General features: G+C 50.1%; 1 protein-coding gene across 1 annotated transcript in view; it reads left to right on the forward strand.

The window, feature by feature from the left end:
- The first annotated feature begins 17309 nt into the window (after window positions 1-17309).
- NTN1 (netrin 1) overlaps window positions 17310-21148 on the forward strand; it is a 232386-nt gene continuing 228547 nt past the window's right edge. Inside the window, exon 1 of the mRNA XM_003416782.2 lies at window positions 17310-18327. Within this exon, the coding sequence (XP_003416830.2) occupies window positions 17310-18327 (1018 nt within the window). The remainder of the gene's footprint in view (window positions 18328-21148) is intronic.

Consider the following 21148-nt stretch of genomic DNA (forward strand, 5'->3'; position numbering starts at 1 on the left):
TGTACAGATGGCTATACCAAGGCCTGAAGCCACTTGCCTGTGTATGTCACCCAGCCTGTGTTTGCAAGAGGGTTTGACCTGGAGTGGACTTCCTGGCCTCTGGGCCCTAATGCTCACGGCCCCACCCCTAGATGGTGCTTCCCTAGGCCTGGGGAAGGGCCCAGAAATCTGCATTTTAAACAAGCTTCCCCAAGCGTTTTTTGAACATCTTTTATTGATGTAAAAATGTAGATAACACATTTGCCAATTCGGCATCTTTCACGTGTACAAGTCGGTACACCATTTCCGTCAATTATGTTGTGTAACCATTACCAATATCCGTTGCCAGATTTCTCCCAAAGCATTTTGACGCAGCTGGTAAAGGACCACCCTTAGGGAGATGCAGCCGAAACTGGGCTCTGCCCCCAACAGCTGCTTTTCTGTGGCTTGTGTTTGATCTGTCCCTCACCAGCTCCACCAGGCTGTAGTAGGTGGGGATACCTCAGGATCCCCCAGACTGTGCGGGGGGAGGGGCTGAGCACCCTGATGGACAGCATATGGTATTAGTGTGCAGGCTGCTGGCAGACTGGGGACTGAGCCTCCAAACCCAGAGGCCTCCTCTTACCAACACGCTCTCACAGCTGGACCGAACGCTGCATACTGCAGGCCCCACACAGATGGCACAAATGTGCCCAAAGGCTCTCCTTAGCAAGGCAGACCCTGCCTGTGCTGGGGACAGAGCTGCCTGCCACAAGGGGATCTGTGCCAGCAATAACCCAGGTGTGAGCTGGGGCCCACATACCCAACACCTGCCTCTTCACCACTCTGGGGCTCGGAGGGAAGGAGGTGTGAAAGGGGGGCCGGGGAAAGCCTGGAAGAGTGGAAGAAAGCAAGCGGTGAGCAGAGGAGAAGCCGTTAGGAAAAGAGAGGGGGGAAGGGGAGGGGACGAGTCTTATTTGTGTCAGCCGTTTGTAGCTGTGGATTGTAAAACTGGGCAGGATTCTCTGGAGTAATTCATAGTGTTTGGACAAGACAAACATTGTTCTGCTTTAAACAAACCTCCAGAAAGGTCAGGCTAGTTCATCCCTTTGCTTCGAGTCGCTGAGACTATCCAGATGATGAGAAAATCAGATCTTAGCTGAGGGGGCCCAGGGAGGAGACAGCTGTCTCCCGAGCCCTTTGGATCCTGGGTGAGGGCACCCAGCACAGAGGGGGGCCTTGGCTCCCATTGCAAAGGGCTGGCTCCTACTCTGCACCCTGGATCCAGGAGACTTGGGGGCTGAGGGGTACACATCACAGGCTGAGGTTTGGATGACGCCGAGGACAGCCTGAGTTCTAGTGCAAGGCCAACGTGCCCTGCAATGTGAGTCTTGTTTATGTGGACGAGGAACTGTGGGAAATGAAGAAGGCTCATGGATGGACAACTGCATCAGATCAACTAAACTCAAGCCCAACTCCTGGACACCAAAAAACCCATCTTCTGTATCTGCAAAGACATTGGCTGGGACCCTCCGTTCATTTGCTGTTGTTTTTGTTAGTTGGCTCCGACTCGTGGACACCCCATGTACAACAGAATGAAGCATTGCCTCGTCCTGCACCATCTTCATGATCATTGGTGTGTTTGAGACTGTTGTTGTGACCACCTAGTCAATCCATTTCATTGAGGGTTTCCCTTGCTTCAACTGGCCTTCGAGTTTACTAAACATGATGTGCTTCTCTGCTATTGGTCTTTCCTGATGACATCTAGCACTATATCAGACAATATTCTGTTATAATCCATAGGGCTTTCATTGGCTAATTTTTGTAAGTAGATTGCCAGACCCTTCTTCCTAGTCTTAGCCCAGAAGCTCTGATGAAAACTATCCACCATGGGTGACCCTGCTGGTATTTGAAATACTGGTAGCATAGCTTCCAGCATCATAGCAACGTGAAAGCCACCACAGTACAACAAACTGACAGATGGGTGGTGGTGTGTTCATTTAGCAAATGTTTTTTTTAATACCTACTCTATGTACCAACAACCACTGTGCTAGGAGTTTGGGATTGTACTGAGACAGAAAGATGTAACACCCATTCTCATGGGACCTACAATTTGGCTTATCTTCCCCATCCTGTCTTCCCTGAGAAGCTTCTTCTCAAAATTTCACTTCAAGCTTCTCCACCACCACCATCGCCCCACCAAGCCCCTTTGCTGAGGCCCAACATACCAGTTTTCAGAAGCAGGCCTGACGCCGAGTGCTCAGTAAGTGCCAGTAGGGTTATGACTCCTGTCTTGAGGGATCTACTTGACCCCAAGCTGAAGCTGATACTTTTTATTGGTATTTATTATTCATGCTCATTGTCATATTAATTATTAATTAGCAATTTATTATTGATGCTCATTAATACTAAACCTCAGAACTTCTGTAGTGCTCATCATGACTGTCCTGTACATGATCTCCAGTTGCCCAGGGCAGTTTGTCATCCTCTAAAGGGACAGTGTCCTTGTGGTGCATGGTGATGGGAGTGGCCCTGGATTATCTGGTTCCACATAACTTTATAAAAGTTGTATTTGTTTAGGACAGTTCAATGTCCTTTGCATATGCTTTTTAACCCAGCACTCCTGATATCCGTAGAAGGGGTGGAAGGAAGGAAGGAGGCAAGCCAGACTACTCCCCACATTTTTCAGAATAGGAAGTTGGTGCTCAGAGGGGCAGAAGTGACTTACCCAACATCACAGACACATTAAGAGAGGGGAGAGTGCATGACTGAAACACAGTTGGAATAGTGCCCTTGGGCGCCCCACCCTGCCGACCCACCAAGGAGCTCCCTGCAAACAGTGCTAAGAACCCGGGCTCTCTGGCAGACCCCGTAAAGCAGGTATTTGACCAGAGGCTAGGAAGTTACTAGGCCAGATCATGTCTGTCAAGCTTGTGTCTAGTCTCTGGCATGATTCCACGGGCTGGCATGATGGCCCTCCTTGCCTAACACCAGCTTCCGTAGGTGAGGGAGCGGTCCCTATCTCTGCCCCAAATCCTCGCTTTCTTTATGTTGGTTGAATAATCCATGCATTTACCCATTCTGTTTGGAATCAATGGTCCGTGTCTGTTTTTATTCGTTACCACCTGTACCACCTCCTGGAGTTAAGTCCCCTAAATTTTCTCTGCGTGTGACATATAGACCAGTAATATCTTATTTTAGTAGTATTTAGGGAAAATGACCTATTCCACACAATCGATTTTTGTCTTCAGTGGAAACCTCCTTTAGCATGGAAATTCCTTATGTCATCATTATTCATGAAAAAATGTTTTCTATCAAAATCATGATTTTTTTTCCCCACCTAAGTTCGTGGATGCTCCTTAGATTCAAGGTTGGCAAGACTACATCTCACATCCTTTGGACATCTTATATCAGGAGGAATCAGTCCCTGGAGAAGGATATCATGCTAGGTAAAGTAGAGGGTCAGTGAAAAGGAGGGCCCTCAATGAGATGGATTGACACAATGACTACAACAATGGGCTCAAACGTAACAATGATTGTGAGGATGGCGCAGGACCAGACAGCGTTTCGTTCTGTTGTGCATAGGGTTCTGTTGTACACAGGGTCACTAAGAATCAAAACCAACTCAATGGCACCCAACAGCAAACAACAACAAAGTTAGTGGGATCAAATATAGCAGGTACCTTCTAAGTGTTGTTGAATGGGTGACCCACAATCCATTTTGATGACTCACAATTTGCTCAGCAAGTTGCGTAAGTTCCTGGGCAATTTGCTCAGCTTCCCGGGCCTCAGTTTCCTCATTTGTAAACTGGGAGCATTGGACAGGACACTCTCTAAGGTATGCTCCCATTCTTCTCTAATTCTTCTGGGCTCAAATTCAGTAGTGCCCTCAGAAATTCTTGGTGGTTGCATGACCTGCCTGAATTCTTAGATGGTGCCTGGGACAGATTCTCCTGTCAGCTGTCACTTCTCAGACTGTCAGTGCTCAGCTGTCACCTGTTCCCCGAGGGTCCTAGTCTGTGGTTCCCTGTGACCCTGGAAGAGCAGAAGATGGCTGACCTCAGCGTACCAACACTTCTAAGTGAGGAGGTTCTGATGTCTCCTGTGGACTTTCTCTGATGTTGTGGCTACTGTTCTCTCAAATGCCTATGAGGCTATTTTCTTACTTCTGGAACGTGTTCTGAATATGGTTGCTGGAACCCTGGCCTCCAGAAAAGAGAGTTTACAGTGCCTTAAGAAAAACAGTAAGCACTTGGCAAACTTCCATTGAAGGTGCTGAACTCAGCATTATGGGGAGGTTAAGGGTGGTGCAATGGTTAACATGCTTAGCTGCTAACTGAAAGATTGGAGGTTCAAGTCCACATAGAGGCACTCCAGAAGAAAGGCCTGGAGATCTACTTCTGAAAACATCAGCCATTGAAAACCCTACGGAGCACAGTTTCGCTGTGACACACAGGAGGTCACCATGAGTGGGAGTTGACTCAGCGGAAACTGGTTTTGGAGTCCCTGGCTGGTGCAAATGATTAATGCCCTCAGTTGCTAACCAAAAGGTTGGAAGTTCGAGTCCACCCGGAATGGTGCCTCTAAGTCAACTCAGTGGCAGATGGTTTTTAAGGAACCGTAATTTTTTAAGATGTTATCACTGCTCACGAGAAGAAAACTGAAAGAAGCCTTAAGGAATGTCTCAAGACCAGAGTATTACTGGTTTTTCTTTTTGATCCTTCCATTTACCCCAAGCGTGCATTTTAAGATTTGAAGAAGACCCTCTTAATCCTGGCATTCTGGGGACTCGCTGGCGTATTAGTTTCCCATTGCTGCTGCTACGATTTACCACAAACTTGGTGGATTAAAACAATAGAAACACCTTCTCCTGTGGTTCTGGAGGTCGGACGTCTGAAATCAAGGTGTCGGCAAGACAGCACTCCCTCCAGAGGTCCTAGGGGAGAATCTGTTCCTTGCCTAGTCCAGCATCTGATGTCTGCCAGCATTCCTCTGCTTGTGGCCACATTACTCTAATCTCTACCTGCATCTTCACATGGCCTTCTCCTCTTCTGTCTTGTCAGATCTCCCTCTACTTCTCTCTTACAAGAAAGTCTTTGATTGCATTTGGGATCCACATGAATAATTCAGAATTCCTCAAGATCTTTAATTTAATCACATCTGCAAAGTTGACGGGGTGTGTGTGTGTGTGTGTGTGTGTGTGTGTGTGCATATAATGTAACACTCACAGGTTCCAGGGATTAAGACATGGATATCTTTTGGGGGGCCATTCCCCAGCCTAGCGCAGCTGGTCACCCCTTCAGTTGTCCATGATGCTGTGGTTTTTAATTGATTAACTTTAACGAATTTGTAGTATGTGCCTATTTTGTGCCAGGCAACCTGTTTAATACTGGGGATTCAGAGGGGAAACATGCAGCTCCTCCCTCAGCAAACTCATGAGTAAGTCAGGGAGCCAGTATGGTATTAAGAGCTATGGAAAAGCAAGCACAGGGCTGTGGAAGCACCAGGAGGGATCCCTGGAAGAGTCCCAGTAAGTAAAATCCAAACTCCTTTTCAAAGTCTGCAAGGCCAGCATGGCCTGGCCCCTACCTACCTCTCTACCACTCCCTCTTGCTCACCAAGCCCCCACCAAGCTGGTCCCTTCCTGTCCTTACACCAGTCAAGCTCTGCCTCAGGACCTTTGCACTTACTGTTCCCTCTGCCTGGAATGCACCCCTGCAGCCCCATTGTATCCTCATGGCTCCCTTCCTCCTTAGTCACTCTTCTTATCTAGATCCTTCTCAGAGAAACCCTCCTTGATTGCTGTTGTTACCTGACATTGAGTCATCCCCTGACTCATGGTGACCCCATGCACAACTGAATGAAACACTGCCCTATCCTGTGCCATCCCTGTGACTGGTTATGGATCAGACTGTTGTGATCTGTAGGGCTGTTCATTGGCTAATTTTCAGAAGTAGATCACCCGGCCTTTCTTCCTAGTCCTTCTTAGTCTAGAAACTCTGCTGAAACGTGTTCAACATCATAGCAACATACAATCCTCCATGACAGACAGGGCTGGCTGCACCTGAGGTGCACTGGCTGGGAACTGAACTCACACAGAAGGTGAGAATTCTACCACTGAACCATCACCACGACCCTCTCCTCCCCAGTTATCTTGTCTCAGCCCCACCTCCCCTGCTTTGTTTTTTGTCCAATCACTTATCACAGTCTAATTGCTCTTCTCCTGGAGTCTCCACATCCACACACTTTTTTGAGGCTTGATGACTAGAACTTCCCAGAAGAACCTAAGTGTGTCCTGTTTTGTTTCCAGTTCTCTTTCTAGGAATGTATTTAGCCTTTTATTGGTCTTAGTAACTCAAGTGGATCAGAATGGAGGCAGTGTAGCACCTCTAGGGGTTATTTATATACGTGAGGAGCCATTTTTTGACTGTCGTAATGACCGGTGTATGTGTGTAGGGGGTGTGGGACCTACTGGCAGGGGTGGACAGGGGTCAGGAATGCTAAATGTCCTGTGGTGGACAGGACATTTCCACACAATGAAGAGTTTTCCAGCCCCAAATGCCAATAGCATCTCCATGGAGAAACACTTAAGGAAACACTTTGTATTTGAGTCCTAAAACCTTAACTGAGAACCTTTCTTCCTGTAAGGGTGCTTAAAATTATTTTCCCCAAATACATCATCTTTGACTAAATCTGCCTGTGTTCTGCGGCCCAGTCGTAAGCCCCCTGAGATCCTTCTTCAATTTATCCCCTTTTTATGGCATCACTTCAGTGTCATCTCTAAGCCTTGAGGTGACGGCGAGGGGACTCCCTCTTTCAGAGTTCGTATAAATGATCCATGAGCTGAGCCCCAACTCTGGGCTCAGAGGCCCCCCACTATTTTCTCCACCCAGAGAACCATCCTTTTATCTGCACCTTTTGTTTCCTTCCTCAAGGCCAGCCTTCCATCCATGACAAAGCTTCCCCCCATGGTGACCCATTTTCTTTATTTTAACAGCGTTTGGGGTGGGACCTTGTCAAAAGCTTTTTGCAAATGAAAATACACTACATCTGCTGGTTCCCCTTATCCACAGGCATTTTCACCCCTTCAAAGAGTTCTGGTAGATTAAAGGATTTGGCGGATTTGGGGTTTGTATGGGCTTCTATGCCCAACCCCGGAGTCCTCAGCCGAGAAGCAGAAGCCTGCAAAAGGGGAGGCCTAGGCTGAAAATGCAGATGAACAGCACGGAGGAATTAGATGCACACTGTCAAGCTGTCCTTCCATATTCCGAGGCCTTTTCCAGAATAGTTACACCTTCCGAAATCCTGTCAAGAGACCTGGGATCCCTTGAGCGTCAGCCATGAGGCTGGTCAGGTGAGCTGGTTACTAGAAGGCTGGAATGGGAAAAAAAAAAAAAGGATGTCCCTAATTCTGCCAGGGTGAGAGATTTGGTCACTAGAGCTGAGGATTATGATCATTTACACGCAAAACAAAACAAAATCCAACTATCATGCATTGAGCCCCAACTACGTGCCAGCTGCTCAGATACGTTTTTTAATTCCCATAATAAGCCTGGAAGGTAAGTGTGGTTTCCCCCATTTCACTGTGAGAAAACCGATGTTCAGATGGGTAAAGCAACTTGCTCAAGGCCACAGGAATTAATAAGCGATAAATCAGAATCTAACCACCCGTCTGTCAGTTTGTCATACCGCGGTGGCCCCGTGTGTTGCTCTGATGCTGAAAGCAATGCCACTGGTATTTCAAATACCAGGAGTCGCCTGTGGTGGACAGGATTCAGCAGAGCTTCCAGACAAAGACAGACCAGGGAGAAAGGCCTGGTGATCTACTTCTGAAAATTAGTCATTGAAATTCTTACGGGTCACAACAGAACATTATCTGACTCACTTGATTTGGACACATCAGAAGGGACCAGTCTCGGGAGGAGGATGTCATGTCTGATGAAGCAGAGGCTCAACAGGGCGAGGGAGATCCTCGGGGGATAGACTGGCACAGTGGTCACAGTGACCGACCGGCCAGCAGTCCTGAGGGTGACGCGGGACTGGGCAACGTTTCGTTCTGTTGTGCCTGTTTGCCATGAGTTGGAGTCGACTTGATGGCAGGTATCTGTCTGTCTGTCTGTCTGTCTATCAGTCTATCATCTAGCTAGCTAGCTATCTAGCTCTCTCTCTGTCTCTCTATCTGTCTCTCTATCTGTCTCTCTATCTATCTATCTATAGATTTGAATCAAGGCTTGTCTAAGTCAGGTTCTTTCCATTTCTGAAGGAAATACAATCAACCCAGGCCACAGCTGACCCTTTTGGAGGGGCCAGATGCCCCCGATCACCAGATGCTGCTGATCTTTCCATTCTGTATCTGGGGTCTGGGAACCAGATCACCTAGAAGCCCAATTAATCCAGGCCACAGTTCATACTTCCGATAGGGATGAGTCCCTTCCCTCTGTTGGGGGATGGCTGAGATCCATTTCTGTTGGAAAGCTTACGACCAGCCCGGCCTGTCTTGCCCGTGTTGTTCTTGTTATTAGCTGCCATCCACTTGGTCTCCGACTCATGGCGACCCCATGCACAACAGATTGGACCATTGGACCCATAGAGTTTCTGCTGCTGGTTTTCAGAAGTAGATCACCAAGCCTTTCTTCCTAGGCTGTCCTAGTTCGGAAGCTCCACTGAAACCTGTTCAGCATCAGAGCAACACGTAAGCTTCCACTGACGGGTGGGTGGTAGATGTTCACGATGTGCACTGGCCAGGAATTGAACCTGGGTCTCCCGCAGGGAAGGTGAGAATTCTACCACTGAACTACCACTCCCTGTCTTGCCCATGGGTGCCGATTAAGAACTCCAAGCTCTGGAACCAGACCATTCTGGTTCAAAATTCAGCTCCTCTACTTACTAGCGACGTGGCCTTTGCCAAATTACTTCTCTGTGTCTCAGTTTCCTCATCTGTAAAATGGAGATGATAATATACCTACCTCATAAGATTGTCATGAGGATTATGAGTTCATGATTTTAAAGTGTTTAAACGGTGCCTGACGCATAGTAAGCATTACGTAAAGGCTTGATTTTAAAAATAAAACTCTTGGTCATGTCCAAGAGGAAGGCTTTTCTGGTTATCTCATTTCTCTTAAGCCCTTACTCTCTTTCTATCCTCCTTCCTCATAAACCATTAATCTGTGCCATCTTGGGCCCCCAGCCCCTGGGGGTCCCCTCCCCTGCATCCTCACCCTGTTCCCTGGTTGCTTCCCCCACCTTTATGCTTACCCCACAACCTGGCTCTCCCCAGAGGCTCCACCGGCACTGCAGCCCTCTTTAGTGGGGTCTTCTTCCTCCCACACCACACACACCCCAGGCTCAGGAGGTGGAAGCTGTGGTCTTCCTCCATCCCCAGTGCTCCTTCTATCTTCATTAAAACAACAGCAATGAAACACTGCTCCTTTAAGACCAGAGCCAGCGGCGATTCCACCTTCTGCATCTCCTTGGAATCATCTTGTTGTCTAGTCACTGTCTTTTGTGCTGAAGACAGCCACACCTGGACCAGTCTTCATCTCTGCCCCAAGCTCTGATGCTGGCCCAGGTGACTTTAATACCCAGATGGACAGCCCACCCAACACCTTGGTCTCCTCATCTCCAATCACCTTCACCTCTGCTTCACAGCTGAACCCCCCCTCTTGCGCTTGTCATCACCCACAGCTGTTCCACCTCTGGAATCATCAGTTCAGACATCCGTTTTGGGAAGAGAACTTCCTCTGTTATCCCCTCCCCATCTCTTCATCTATATTCCTGAACCCTCTGGGCAAGCTGTGTCCAATAGAACTTCCTGAGCGGACAGAAATGCTCTTTATCTGCATTGTCCGATCAGGGGCCCCTTGTCACACGCGGCTATTGAGCAGTTGAAAGATGGCTAGTGCAACTTGAATTTTAAATTGCATTTCATTTTAATTAATTCAAGCTGAAATTGACAAAGCTACATATGGTTACCGGCTACGGCACAGCTACAGAGCCCTGGCCCCTCTGTTTCCTCTTTGCAGCTCTGTCCTTGTCTTAGTCATCCAGTGCTGCTGTAACAGAAATACCACAAGTGGGTGGCTTTAACAAACCGAAATTTATCTTCTCACAGTTTAGGAGACTAGAAGTCTGAATTCAGGGAGTCAGTACCAGGGAAGGCTTTCCCTCTCTGTCAGCTCCGGAGGAAGGTCCTTGTCTCTTTTGAGTTTCTGCTCTTGGGCAATCTTCATGTGGCTTGGCTTCTCTCTTCCCCCATCTCTAATCTGTTCCCTTGTTTAATCTCTTTCATATCTCAAAAGAGATTGACTCAAGACACCCCCTACACTAATCCTGCCTCATTCACAGGACAAAGACGGCCCATTCCCAAGTGGGATTATAACCACAGCATAGAGGCTAGGATTTACAACACAGATTTTGGGGAGACACAGTTCAGTCCATAACGGTCCTGTCTTTACTTCCTTCTCTCCTTGGCTTCATCTCCGTGGTCCCCCCCATCAGCCACATTCCTATCCCTGTTTTTCTGCCCCGCCTGCTGACTCCTGAGCGAACCTCAGCCCCGGACCACTCCAGCTGTCTGCTTCCTCTGGGTCTACGCTGGGGCTGCTAAGCATTGCTGGGGGTGGGGGCGTCCCATGACTTTGCTGGTTGGCATTTTTTCTCGTGGATGTTCGCCAACCTCAATCGCCATTACAGTCCAGTCGATTTCAGCGTATGGCGCCCCCACCTGTGTCGGAGTAAAACTGCTCCACAAGGTTTTCAGTAGCAGATTTCTCAGAAGTAAATCATCAGGTCTTTCTTCTCAGGAGCCTCTGGGTGGACTTGAACCTTCAACCTTTCAGTTAGCAGCTAGTGTATTACCATATGCACCACCCAGGGACTCCCTAACCTTAATAAACCTGAAACCGAACCGGTTGTCATCGAGTCGCTTCTGACTCATAGTGACCCTATAGCCCCACATAGGATTTCCAAGGAGTGGCTGGTAGATTTGGAGTGGCTGGTAGATTTGAACTGGCGATCTTTTGGTTAGCACCCGAGCTGTTAACCACTGTGCCACCAAGGCTCTTCAACCTCAATTTAAAAAAAAAAAAAAAAAAGCCTGTTGTCCTTGAGTCAATCCCGACTCACAGCGACCCTATAGGACAGAGCAGAACTGCCACATAGGGTTTCCGAGGCTGTAATCTTTACAGAAGCAGACTGCCCTATCTTTCTCCTATGGAGTGGTTGATGGGTTTGAACTTCCGATCTTTCAGTTAGCAGCTAAACGGTCAACCACTGTCCCATCAGGGCTCCTTTCAACCTCAGTAGGACCTTTAATTCCACCCAGCAAAGATTATCTTCTTCTCCGTAATGACCTTAACAAGGCTTCTCCCATCCTTTAACCTCCAATGCTCCCTCCTGCTTCCCTTCCTCTCAGCAGATGGTGTCATTTCCCACTTCATTGAAACAAGAGAAGCCTGCAGACCACCCGACCCACCCTGCTAATTTTACAAGGCTAATTTTATCTGTCTTCAACCTCCCTTTCTGCTGGCTCCTCCCTATCAACATTTACACGTGTTCAAATAACCTTATCTTATAAACAACAATAAAAAGTCCCGACCTTCCTTGGATCCCATGTCACCTTTCTGCCATCACCCCTATCTCTTCCCTCCCACTTGTATTCACACTTCTTGAAAGCAGTAGCCTACACTATCTCTGCTTTCTCACCTCCCAGTCACTCCATAACCTGAGGCCACACTATCTCTGCTTTCTCACCTCCCAGTCACTCCATAACCTGAGGCCGGCTGGCTTCTGTCCCCACCACTCTCTTCAACTGTTCTTGTCAAGGTCACCAATGACTTCCTTAAGTAGTTTAATCCCGAGGACTCTTTTCAGATCTTATCTTCAACTCCCAGGCTGTGACAGTGCTCAGGGCTCCCCCTTCCTTGCAACATTCTTGCCCCTTGGTTTCCAGAACACCTGACTCTCCTGCTTCTTTTCCTGCTCTGGCTACTTCCAAGTTTTCTAGAAACGGCCACATTCTCCCCTTCCCAGGGTGATCCCTTGGGCTTCGCAGGTAAGGCTGTCTGTGTGCCAAGAATGATGGTTCCCCCTCCCACCGCATTCCTTGCAGACACACCTGGGAATTTGCTTTCTCACCCCCCCGAGCCCCACTATTGTGTTTTGAACTCCGTTTTGTACCGTGGAGCCTGCTGCTCCGAGTCTGATCTGCCTTTGTAGGTGTGTATTTATAACCCCCACTTTGAGAGGCTCTCACAACACTTGGACATCTGTTTTTTTCATTTGTCCCATCAAAAGACAGCCTGCTTTAGGAAGGGACACTGACAAATTAGAGGGCATTGGGAAACTACCATGTGATCTAAAAGCAATGACCAGTCAGAAATCACTATGAGAACTGAGGGATGATACAACATAAAATAAAAACCCAAACTAGTTACTGTTGAGTCGACTCCCATTCATGGTGACCCCATGTGTGTCACAGTAGAACTGTGCTTCATAGAGTTTTCAATGGCTAATTTTCTGGAAGTAGATTGCCAGGCCTTTCTTCTGAGGTACCTCTAGGTGGACTCAAACCTCCAACCTTTCAGTTAGCAGCCAAGAGCATTAAATGTTTTTACCACCCAGAGATTCAGAGGGTGACAGAGAGCTGGTTTCAAAAATGTGAAGAGGCAGAGACTGGGTCAGGACTGCTATGTAGGCTGGAATTGGACCAAATATAGAAATAACAGGGAGGTGGGTTTTGAATGGAGGTAGGGCGGTCCTACTATGTCTCCAGAAGTTCTGTACCTCCAAGGTGAGTGTAACAATCCTGCCTACTGGGAATTACTAAATGAGATCAATGTAGCCCTACTTGACCACAATAATAGTAGAAAGTGCCCCACCCCAGCCCCATCCCCACTGAACACACTGGCCTAAGCTTAGCTGACGACTTGGAATAGCCACACTCCAGGGAGGGCGATTTCAAACTTGTTGCCACACAAGAGCCATCAAAAACCCTGCTGACAGAAACAATATAGCGGGAGGAAGGCTTGGTGTGCACTTGCCAATCCGGCCTTCTAGATACTCCAGAATATACCCAAATCGATGGGCAGTGACCTGGGCACCCTGATTGGCCTCTTTTGGACCCCTCTTTACCAGAATGTCTTTTCCTGACTTAGGTCTTGGTGTGATGCCATCAGCTCACATTGAGGGCTGATCACAGAAACCCCTCACTGTTGTGTCTATTGTGGGGATGTTGTCGAGGATGTTTGCTCATTACCTCACACTGTGTTCCCTTTATGAGGCCCCCCAGGAGAAATTCCTGTCTGATTTTAGTAGCAAGAATGGTTGTAATTCTCTTGAGCAATAGGTCTGTTTTTATCTCGTGGACACTGGGAATTGTGTAACTGACATGGTCTCCTTTTCATTTTGGCTGCGGGAAAGCTTAGGGATAAAACTGCAGCCCACCCACAGGAGGTGAATAGGGCATCCCAGGACCGTTTAGCTTCATTCCTCTCGCTACTCTGTCTTCCTTCCATTTTTCTTTCTCCTCTTAGCTTTCATTCTTATTTCATGGTACAAAATCTAGAACATACAAACAAATAAAAATCGCCTGTAATCTCATTAACCAGTGACAGCCACTATTAACAAAGCTGTCATTTTATAGTTTTTTAATAAAAATGAGATTATACTGTGCATAGTGTTTTTTGGGGGGCATAAAACTAAGCCAAACCAAACCCGTTGCTGTTGGTTCCCACTGTAGCGACCCTGTAGGACAGAGTAGAACTGCTGCATAGGCTTTCCAAGGCTGTAATCTTTAGGGAAGCAGACTGCCACGTCTTTCTCCCAAGAAGCAGCTGGTGGGTTCGAACTGCTGACCTTTCAGCGAGCAGCTGATCACTTTAACCACTGTGCCACTAGGGCTCGTTTTGGGGCATACTAAAGAAAACCCAAGCGCATTGCAGCCAAGTCGATTCCAATTCACAGCGACCCTATAGGACGGAGTAGAACTGCCCCATAGGGTTTCCAAGGAGCACCTAGTGGATTTGAACTGCCAAACTTTTGGTTAGCTAGCTTTTAGCCACTACACCATCAGGGTTTCCTGCACAGCGTTATGCAATTTACTTTTTATGTCATGAACATCTTTCCATTAATTAAATATTCTTCTTTAACATAATTAAAAATTTTTTTTTATAGATCTAGTAATTTAATACTAATAACAATTCAATACTAATAACTAACATTTCTACATCCACTCACTATGTCCCTGGCTTTATGCATATTTATATATGCATGTATGTAAAAATAAAACCAGTTGCTGTGGAGTTAATTCCAACTCATGTGTGTCAAAGTAGAACTGTGCTTCATAAGGTTTTCAGTGGCTGAGGCTGATTTTTGGAAAGTAGATTGCCAGGCCTTTCTTCCAATGCACGTCTGGGTGGGCTTGCACTGCCAACCCTTTGGTTAGCAGCCAAGTGCACTAACCATTTGTACCACCCAGGGACTCCATGTGAAAATATACACACTTGTGTTATATAATATACATATATGTTATGTAACTGTGATATTTATATGTGTTGACTCATTTGATGCTCACAACCCTATGAAGTAGATACTATTGTCCCCCTTTTACGGATGAGGAAACCAAGGCACAGAAAATTTAATAGACTTGCCAAGGTCACACAGTAGAACCGGAATTTGAACCCACCCCCTCTGGCTCCAAAGTGTGTCCTCTTAACTGCTATGCTGACTTTCAGCATACTATTGTATACTGTCCACAGTAGTTAAACATTTCCTTTATTTCCTTTTGCTTCACTTCTAATTTATGTCACTTTGCCATATTTTCAGTACGCTTGTGAGTCACCTGAAATCCTGTCTTCCCCAAGGCAAGGCATAAATAAACAGTGCAGAGAGTGGTAAATGGCGCAAGAAAGGCAAAGTGAAAGCACCACTCCAGGGGAGAGGAAGAACACAGGTTGCCCTGCAATGGAATGGATTTATTTCTTTGTGCTGTGCTGAGCTCCCATCCCTGGAAGTGCTGACTTGGATGGTGTCTCTCGGGAAGGCTGGGCCAGATGAGTCCTGAAGCCCCTTCCAAAGCATAGAGTTTTTGAATTTATGACAATACCAATAAGACAAAATGAGGCACTTAACGGAGATAAATGCAGCAAGTTAGCTGAAGGGCCAACACCAGGCACTGGGGCTTTCCATCCAAGTCTATTACTAGCTCAGGCATCTAAAAGTACCAAAGCAACAGAGACTTCAGTTCCAAACTCTCAGCCCACTGTGTTCTTTCCCAAAGCTGTTTGGCCGCTCCTGCAAGATGGCCAGAGAATGCTGTCACTGTCCTCAGTTCTTGTGCTAAACTGGCAGAGAATAAGGCCAGAGAGAAGCTGATGCCCCATGAGACTATAAATTGGATGGGATTCTCCACTTGACAAATGTGGCCTAGTGAGAGGAGCCCAGGTTTCTATTCCTGGAGTTAACGTTTACTAGCTGGCAGATCTTGGGCCAGTTTCTTGACCTCCTGAGACCTCAGTTTCTTCATCTGCAAGATGGAGTTAATGCCTACTCTTTGCAATGCTGTTGTGGGGATCTCATGAGGTAGTCCAGTGCAGGGGAGACCTAGTTAGGTAATAAACACGCCTCAGGGGAGCTGGGCAGAGCCAGGCTGCTCCCAGTCTGAAGCCTTGCAGAGCAGTCTGGGAGGGGCACTGGCCAGTGCCCAGGTGCCCTCGGCTTCTCGCCCCTTCAGACTCCTGCCCGCCACAGCTAACCCTGGCGCGAAGCCGCGTTCTGGATAGATAGGCCACCCTCACAGCGACAACTGGAGGGTGGGAAGCAGCTCCTTCCCCAGACCCCAGGGTCTTGGGCAGGAGTGGAGAGCAGGCAGAGGCCACCTCTTCCTCCTCGCGGATCCAGGCTGTCTGCCCGCAGGGGCAGGGCCCTGAATGCGGTGCCACAGGGGCCACGAGGCTGGGTTAGAGGAAGGCCCGACCTCGGCGCTGCAAAAAAAAAAAAACAAAAAAACAAACACAGATGTGTTTGGCTGGGACCGGAGAGAGAAAACCGTCCCCTCCCCCAGCCGGCGCGCTCCCCGCGCGGGGGCCGGCGGAAACCTGCGGAGATCTCAAGCAGCCGGGCCGAGGCGAGGTTGACAGTACCGGCCGACCACCCCTCGCCCCCCGCCGCGGGGCGCGTCGGGCCCAGCCCCCTCTCCGGGGCTTCCCCGGGCGCCCCTCTCGCTTTCTCTTTGTCTCTGCTTCTCTTTCTCGGGCTCCCCGGTTCCCACCCGCTCGCATCCTCGCTCCGTCGCCGCGCCCCCTCTCCCTCTCTTCGCGGCCCGAGCCGGGTCCCTTAACTTTCTTCTTTCCCGGGGTTAAAACTTTGCTCTCCGGCGGGCGGCTGCTCGCAGACGTTATTGGCCGGCGCCCCGCCCGGTGCCCCGCCCCCCGCCCCCGCGCTCCCCTCCGCCCCCCACTCTCAGCGCGAGTGGCGGCGGCGGCGGCGGCGGCGGCGGCGGCGGCGGCGGCGGCGGAGCCTTCGGGGGCGTGCGTGCGTGTGTGTGAGTGCGCGCCAGCCAGCGGGAGTGTGTGTGCGCCCCGGGCGCGGGCAGGGCAGGACTCCGACCTCGGCGGGAGCGGCGGAGCCGGTCGTCTGCGGCGTCACCAGGGCGCGAGCGGCGGCGGCGGCGGCCGAGGCTGGGGCAGCGGCGGCCGCGCCGGGCATGGAGCTGGCAAGCCCGCGCTGAGACAGGACGCGCCGGGAGCAGCGAGCAAGAAGCTCTCCGCCGTCCGGCGCGCGGACTCCTGGCTGGGGCCAGACAAACTTTTCTTTCTCTTTTGCCCTCTCCAGAGGTAAAGTCCCGAACGCAGACTTTCCGGCGGGGACGCCATCTGGGGAAGCCGAGAGGGAGCCCCCTGCTACGGGAGGAAGGGGCGCGGACCGTGCGGGTTTGGGGCACCCGAGCTCTCCTGCGTCCGGGACTTTGGGTGCGAGGCGGGCTGGCTGGAGACAGGCAGATGGGCGCGGGGATGCCTCTTGGGCGGCATGGAGGCGGCGGTAGCTGGGAAGCCGAACGTTCGCCAGCGGCCCCAGCTCACCGCCCTGCTGGGAGGAAGGGATGCGGGTAATGCGGGCTCAGGAACACCGGGACTCGCCTGCCCGCGGGACTCTGGGGAGCGAGGCGGGCGTTCGGCCGCGGGCTCAGTGCTGGGGAAGCCGGGCGTTCGCCCGCGCCTCCGCTCGCCGCCCTGCCGGGGGTGGAGGGCGCGGGGCGGGCCGGCTGAGCGCAGCTCCCCTCTCTCCGCAGGCGCCTTCAGCGGCGGGCGGACCGATTCCTCGGCGCGGCGGGGCCGGGGCAAGCTGGACCCAGCATGATGCGCGCAGTGTGGGAGGCGCTGGCGGCGCTGGCGGCGGTGGCGTGCCTGGTGGGCGCGGTGCGCGGCGGGCCCGGGCTGAGCATGTTCGCGGGCCAGGCGGCGCAGCCCGACCCTTGCTCGGACGAGAACGGCCACCCGCGCCGCTGCATCCCGGACTTCGTGAACGCGGCCTTCGGCAAGGACGTGCGCGTGTCCAGCACCTGCGGCCGGCCCCCGGCGCGCTACTGTGTGGTGAGCGAGCGCGGCGAGGAGCGGCTGCGCTCCTGCCACCTCTGCAACGCTTCGGACCCCAAGAAGGCGCACCCGCCGGCCTTCCTCACCGACCTCAACAACCCGCACAACCTGACGTGCTGGCAGTCCGAGAACTACCTGCAGTTCCCGCACAACGTCACGCTCACGTTGTCACTCGGCAAGAAGTTCGAGGTGACCTACGTGAGCCTGCAGTTCTGCTCGCCGCGGCCCGAGTCCATGGCCATCTACAAGTCCATGGACTACGGGCGCACGTGGGTGCCCTTCCAGTTCTACTCCACGCAGTGCCGCAGGATGTACAACCGGCCGCACCGCGCGCCCATCACCAAGCAGAACGAGCAGGAGGCCGTGTGCACTGACTCGCACACAGACATGCGCCCGCTCTCGGGCGGCCTCATCGCCTTCAGCACGCTGGACGGGCGCCCCTCGGCGCACGACTTCGACAACTCGCCGGTACTGCAGGACTGGGTCACGGCCACCGACATCCGCGTGGCCTTCAGCCGCCTTCACACCTTCGGCGATGAGAACGAGGACGACTCGGAGCTCGCGCGCGACTCCTACTTCTACGCGGTGTCAGACCTGCAGGTGGGAGGCCGTTGCAAGTGCAATGGCCACGCGGCCCGCTGCATGCGCGACCGCGACGACAGCCTGGTGTGCGACTGCAGGCACAACACGGCCGGCCCCGAGTGCGACCGCTGCAAACCCTTCCACTACGACCGGCCTTGGCAGCGAGCCACGGCCCGCGAGGCCAACGAGTGCGTGGGTGAGTGGGGCGCCGGGGCGGGAACGCGGGCGGTGGCTCCCAGGCCTCACAGCCGCGGGTCCTCGGGAGCACGGGTGGTGGCCACACCTGGTGATTGCCAGCCGCGTGGACGTCGTGGGAGCCGTGGAAGGCGCGTTGGGGATATCCTGGACCCGGGAGGGCTCAGAGCGAGTCCCCTCGACTCGCGTGGCGCCCGCTGTGGACCCCAGGGTTTGCACCCCTTGCGCTCTGCGAAGTTCAAAAATTGGAGAAATGCTGGTGGGGGGGGGGCGGCTTGGAGGGGGAGCTGCAGAAAATTTGCCCACAGGTACCCCTGAGTCCCTGATCGAAACGCAGACACTCACTGCCTTCCCCTAGGTTTCGCTAGAGCCCGGGATCCACCTCTGCGCCCACCCCCCCTTTCCTTAGGCTGCAGCTGGCCGCGCGGTTGGGGACCCCGGCCTCGTTCCCGGGAAGTTCCAGCTCCACAATCCCAAATCCCTTGGGAAATGGCACAGAACTCTTTGCAGCTTGGGGCCAGTTTGGTACCGGACAAGTATCGCTTATCCGTCTTCCATTTGTCTTTTATGGTTTGAAGAGAGAAAAATTTTTTTTTTCCTTTTGAACGGTGTGTTTGTGTTAGCAAAAGCAGAGTGATGTGATTTCAATTAATTGCTGTCTACAGATTACAAAGGAGAGGCCCGTAATTATTTTAAACTAATTCAGTCCTGGTCCAAAAAAGCCCACCACATTTTTTTGTTAGCTTCAGGGTTTGGTGAAATTAAACAGCTTTGAATTAACTAAAGGGCCCAGCTTCTCCCTTTTAATGGGGTTTCAATTCCTGAAAGAGAAATCTGACAAAACTGAGCACTGCTGAATACTGTTGGGTCAAAAATGAGGCTAAAAAAAGGGTGCGTTCTACTTAGCTGCTGTAGAAGCTGTCAGGCAGCAGTTTCTCCCCTGCCAAAAAAAAAAAAGTGAGGGGTGGGGTAGTACAAAAATTTTTTTAGTATGGAGTGTAAACTTCCAAACCGTAACATTTTAATTTAATGAGAATTACTTACCCTACCAAAAAAAAAAAAAGGGGGGGTGGGGGAAGGGAGCATTAGTACCTAAAAATTTTTGGTATGAGATGTAAACTTCCAAACCCTGGCCTTTTGCTTATTTATTTTTGTCTGTTATTGCACAGGGTTTGTCCATTCGTTTTTACAAAAGTGGAATAACTATAGCAGCTAACCTTTTACTTGAACGAAAATTACTTGGTCTGTCACTACGGCATTTGGCGTGCACCTTTTGTGAACTTGTAGATTTTTTCTACCCCTCCCCAAACCGCCAGTGACACTCTCTCGAGTTGCCTCCCCCTCTGAGGCACATTGCATAGTTCGCTGGTCCCCACAAACACACATTTTGAGGTCTGGTTCTGATTAATTGTGTCATGTTGTTGTCGAATAGTTTGCGCCTCATGACTGTGGATGCAGGCTTTTGAGCAGGCGAATGGAAAACATGTCTTGGAGGGCCGGGTCTGCGCAGAGGCCCAGCCAGGCCGGCCTTGTCTGCAGCGGCTTTGCCTCCTGTCGTACGGCCAGGCCTCCATTTTTGCACTGCATGTCCCGCGTTTGCAGACCTAATTGTTCTTTGCCCTCCTTCATGGGACAGAACGGGTGCGAGCTTGAAGAGACTTTTCAGTATTCCACAGAGGGGTAGTAGTTACGCCCCAACTTAGTGGTCTTCAAGAATAAAATCCCTTTGATCTGCTCAATTCCCTCAGAAATGTTGGTTTTTCCCATCTCTTCTCTTTTTTCTCCCCCTGCCTCTTTTCTTTTCTTTCTTTTGTGTGGAAAAAGTCCTTTATTGACATTTAAAGAGTGTTCCAGGGCTTTGCTGTATCAGTTTTAGTTTGTATGTACATATGAAAGATGACTCTGTATTATCACCAGCAGGCTCCAGTTGGACAAAGTCAAGTGAATACCCTGAAACAAGTAAATACGATGCTGAGGTAAAATGTGACTGGCTCGAGGATTCGTCTTAGCTGCTGGTATTGTTCAGGGTCACCACCTACCCATTCCCCACGTCAGTGTGCTTGTGGAGGGAGACCCAAACCGCGCTTGCTATCGTGGAAGTCACCCACTTGAAGTCATCCCTGTAGTTTGGGATTTTGTCTTTGTGGCCAAAGCACTAACTAGGCACACAAATTGGATTGACCATTTTGGTCAAATTGAGCAGTCAGCATATTAACTAATGTCATTAGTAATTGGTTTTGTTCAAAAAGATTAATTAGGCCAAATAACTGCATAATTTACATGACAAATGTTCGGTGAACAACATTTTCTAGGTTTTACGGAAGTGATTTTTAGTTCTCAGTAGTTAAAGTATCTTCGCATCTTGCCAATGATTCAGTCGTCTCATAAAAGCAAAGCCAGTTTAATTCTGTTAAGGTTATTTATAGTTTTCTTTTTTAATAGATGCTCTGATACCTTGTAGATTTAGCTGGGAACATCAGGTTGAAGTTCCATAAAGTCTTAATTGAAGCCTTGGTGATTTTTCCATCATTCTGCAAAAGAGAAAGCCAGCAAGGACAATTTCAGAGTGATTTACAATGAAAGGTCGAGAGCTTTTTATGAAAAGGCCCTGTAGCGGAGCTATGTGAATGAATTAGTATTTAACAGGTGTTCCGAGACACTAAAGGGCACTGTGCTAGGAAAAAACATTAATAAATCCTTCAAACACTAACTTTGGTACCATCATCGACTGAGATTTTTCCCCCCGACATAATCCCATTCTGCGAATTTCACTGTTGACGTATGAAGCCCAGCTACCCGGAGTATTTACAACTAAGGCAGAA

The sequence above is a fragment of the Loxodonta africana genome, chromosome 18 (assembly GCF_030014295.1).
Source record: "Loxodonta africana isolate mLoxAfr1 chromosome 18, mLoxAfr1.hap2, whole genome shotgun sequence".
NCBI lineage: Eukaryota > Metazoa > Chordata > Mammalia > Proboscidea > Elephantidae > Loxodonta > Loxodonta africana.